This window comes from Chiloscyllium plagiosum, chromosome 3, assembly GCF_004010195.1.
Source record: "Chiloscyllium plagiosum isolate BGI_BamShark_2017 chromosome 3, ASM401019v2, whole genome shotgun sequence".
Lineage (NCBI taxonomy): Eukaryota > Metazoa > Chordata > Chondrichthyes > Orectolobiformes > Hemiscylliidae > Chiloscyllium > Chiloscyllium plagiosum.
Genome location: NC_057712.1, coordinates 59,846,894 through 59,850,898, shown reverse-complemented (window position 1 = coordinate 59,850,898; position 4,005 = coordinate 59,846,894). Strand labels below are relative to the sequence as shown.

Below are 4,005 nucleotides of genomic sequence, written 5' to 3'. Positions count from 1 at the left end.
TTTTTCTTAAAGACAGTGTACTCCAAGGGTTCTTGACATGCAGTTTTGAATAAAATCATCTCATCTTACTGCAACTATTCACAAAAGATCGCTGTTTCATATCAGAGGTAATTTGATTTTGGAAACCATACACTGTAAAAAAAAAGACAAATGATTCTGCCTATGGTCACTGGAAACAATCTGTGACAAGATGCACAGATCATGAATCCAGCCTGTAAACACAGACAGCAGCAAAAAAAAAAGTTTCTACATAACTCTATAAAGGTCATTGTTTGCCTAACAGTCAGAGAACTTGTACCTTTGTGCAAAGGCAGAAAAAAGGCATGTTAATTTTCTTTCTGCAATCCTATTTATTTCCGAATTCTTGAAAGAATTATGGGTGGACAAGAGAAAAGTAAGGAGACTACGAAAGATGTCGAGCATTTTTTATTTATTCACAGGATGTGGGTGCGCTGTCTAGGCCGGAATTTATTGCCCATCCAAATCACTCAGAGAGCAGTTAAGCGTCAACCACATTTGTGGATTTGGAGTCACATGTAGGCCAGATGAGGGCAACAAGATTTCCTTCTTATAAGGACATTCGATGATTGTAGAAAGATAGGAATCCACTCCAGTGCTACTCCAAGGTTAAAAGATCTGAGCAGGAGGAAGCACAAAGACTAAAAGATGTTTTCTTCTCTTGGGTATAGCAAAGATGCTGTAGAATTACAGCTTTTAGGTCCAAAAACGTCAGCAGCATTTGGTTATCCTATCCTTCACCTGGGCAAAAATTACAAGCATATACCACTGGCCATATGGAGATTATTTTCCATAGTTCTACAAGCTGAGCAATTATGAATTCACCACTTCCAATACAATTAATGAATCTCTTAACTTGACATCAACGTAATGTGGCCCAATGGTCTCTTCAAAAGCTCATGACTAGTGCCTACCTGTTTTTTGTGTTTGTGCGATGTAACAGTCATATCAATCATCTGATGTTCTTGGAACTTTTACAAGTTAAAGCAAACGGACACTTTGAATCAATTTAGTTGCAAAAAGAGCCATTTCATCCAATGGCAATTGCTTTCTAAACGTTTAGGCTATTTGCTGCATCATCAAAGTGCCAGGAAATGATCGTCTCCAAGAAGAAAGAACCTAATCATCTTCCTTAGACATTCTTTGGCTTTCCCAGCATGGAATCTCTCACCACATCCAGGGGAGGTCACCATTCATCAGAACTTCAATTGAGTGAACCATATAAATACTGGTAATTTAAGAACTGGAAATTCTGTCAAAACATATTCTGACTCCCCAGAGCATGTCAATCATCTACAAATATCCAGAATAAAGTAGCCCATTTGACTGGGAATCCATCTAATAGCCTCAACATTCACTCACTTGACCCATAGTGACAACAGAGTGTACAAACTGTAAGAGACACTACTGCAAATTATTAAGGGTCCTTCAACAGTACCCGACTGTGTGTCAGATCAAGTGACAGTATTGTTGCTTTGAAGTGCCCCTCCTCTTGGTCTTTAGCTTTAGGCAATGCTGACTGGCCAGGTGAAAGTATTTCAATCTCTGAAAGTAGTTTTTCACAAGGGGAGGGTTAGGATGAGTGAAGAGGAAGTGCACATAAAGCTAGAGGTATATTGCGATATAATCTGCAGCTTGCATGTTATCCAAGATTGCATCACGAAGGTGAAGTGTTATTTCTGACAGTGTGTAAAGGATGGTATGTACATTCAGGTCATACTGGACAACTCCATCAATCATCAACACCAGATGCCATGGCTTCAACATAGCCTCATTAATAGTCAAGCTCCATCTCCTACGAGAGAGTGGGGATATTGAAATATGCTTGACCTCTATTTATTTTCCTAAGTGTTATTAACAATCTTGTATTGCACAAGGTAGGGAAGAGTGCCAGTGAATGTGTTGCAATGCATTTTCATAATGTACCTGTCATGGTGGAATAACTGGAAGCAAAAAGAATCTTCAAGAAGCAGATATAAGACTTGCAGCAGTGGTAAATGTGTGTGATGAATTGGATTGAATGAATGTTAGACAGAATTATTGATTGCTAGAGATTGCTGACTGGTGAACAATTGTTCTGGTGTAACTGGTGAAATGTGAGAGATTGGTGGTTTTGTGAGGAAATACTATTTGAAGAAATAGTTTCTCACCTTGCCCACTTAGGCGAAATTGTTGAACTTTTTTAGCACTGTATCTAGATCCTTGAGACCAGATTATTGACATTGATTTTCTTTATTTTTTCATTGTTTCTGGAGGACCACATTTGTGAAGTTCAGCTCTATCTCCCTTTCCACCTTCAAAATGAAGACCTCCAGTCAGAGTAAATAAATTTATGTAGTGCCTTCAATGTAATTAAATATCCCAAGGTATTTCACAGGAATATTACCAAAATATGACACTGACTCTTATAAGATGACATTAGGTCCAGACTTTTTAAATCAAATTCCACCATCTGAAATGGTAATAAGACACACTTCATCAAAACAATCTTCTACATGTCTTCCTCTGAAAGAGATTGAGAGAATTTTGTGACTTGCTGGTTGCTGATGTGGAAGAATTCAATCAAAATGAAGTCATATATTTTTCATACCTTAATCAAGTTGTGGGATGCGTCATTTTGTCTCTGGTTACTACCAGATCACATATCCCAGGCACTTCAGTTGCAATCTATTATGCAAAAGGTTATTTCAAAGGCAGTATTCTATTATTAATTTATTTGACTGAAAAACAAGTAGTAGCCTAGAAATAAAATGATGTAGACACCAAAAATGCAACAGGAGCATCTACTTATTTTTCGTCTGGAGAGAGATAACTGTAATGTCTAAGAGTTGGAAGGGAAAAAAATGGAATAAAGAACATGAGAGCTATATAAAAACAAATGAACTGTAAGTAATGCCAAACAGAAAGAGAGGGAGAAACAGCAAAAATCCTGGTGAAGAACAACTGGAGTGATGCAATTTTTCAGACACCTTTGAAATGCTTGTTCTCTTTTTCATATTGTATCCATTTGAATTATCCATAGAAATCCCATGAGGGCTTGAGATCTGGAGGTAAACTTGGGAATGACCTATGTTCTTCTCTTGGGTTGGAGCATGCTTTGGATATAGTTAGAGACGGAAAACCAGGTTGTTTTATCTGCATTTCATCATATCATCTACTATAAATGAAAGACAATCATCAGTCAATGTAACAAATTTAAACTTTTAAATAAACATTCATGCATGAATTATATGCAGGGTAACAACTATTCTATTCTGATCCTGCATCTAAGAGATGTGACACTTATTCCCATTCAACTCCAACTCAATAATTCCAAGATAGCGAGATTTCAGGTGGCAACATTTGTTACAGATATTTATCTAAGGATAGTTTCACTGTCCACAAGCTTCCACACAATGGTATCCAGGCACACACATTTATTGTATCATACTCTATATTATTTATAACTTTTCAATTTGGTCTTTTTAAAAAAATTTCAACCCACAATCTTGCAAACAGTCACCAAAACGTATGTTAAAATGTTAAATGATTACTGCCACAACCTTATGCAAATCATGACAAATACTGAAAGCAAAAGCAGCATGCTGTCACCCTCTTACAATGGGTCAAATGACCTCCTTCTGCACATAACAATTCTGTGATTCTGTTTTGAAATCCTATTCCCATTAAATTACCAACTATAACACTATTTATGACCAGACTGAGTGTCAAAATTACTTTTATTACACCTTTTGGATTTAATTACAAATTTCAACACTTCCTCTATTTGCAGTAATTAGCAGAACATTTTGCAAAATAGCTACAAAAAGGGAGTAGCTGAAATGTGTTGCTGGAAAAGTGCAGCAGGTCAGGCAGCATCCAAGGAGCAGGAGAATCGACGTTTTGGGCATGAGCCCTTCTTCAGGAATGAGGAAAGTGTGCCAAGCAGACTAAGATAAAAGGTAGGGAGGAGGGACTTGGGGGAGGGGCGTTGGAAATGCAATAGGT

General features: G+C 37.3%; 1 protein-coding gene across 3 annotated transcripts in view; it reads right to left on the bottom strand.

Moving 5' to 3' along the window:
* Positions 1 to 325: 325 nt before the first annotated feature.
* The window catches only part of enpp4 (ectonucleotide pyrophosphatase/phosphodiesterase 4), a 77,835-nt gene continuing 74,155 nt past the window's right edge, over positions 326 to 4,005 (bottom strand). Inside the window, exons 5-7 of one of the 3 annotated variants that reach the window (XR_006310181.1) lie at positions 2,609 to 3,175; positions 2,169 to 2,523; positions 352 to 636 (exon numbers count right to left, since the gene is read on the bottom strand). Coding sequence is in view for 1 of the 3 variants with exons in the window: in XM_043682781.1 (XP_043538716.1) it covers positions 3,173 to 3,175 (3 nt within the window). In the remaining 2 variants the exon portion in view is untranslated. The other 2 variants (XR_006310180.1, XM_043682781.1) reach the window with 2 other exon arrangements.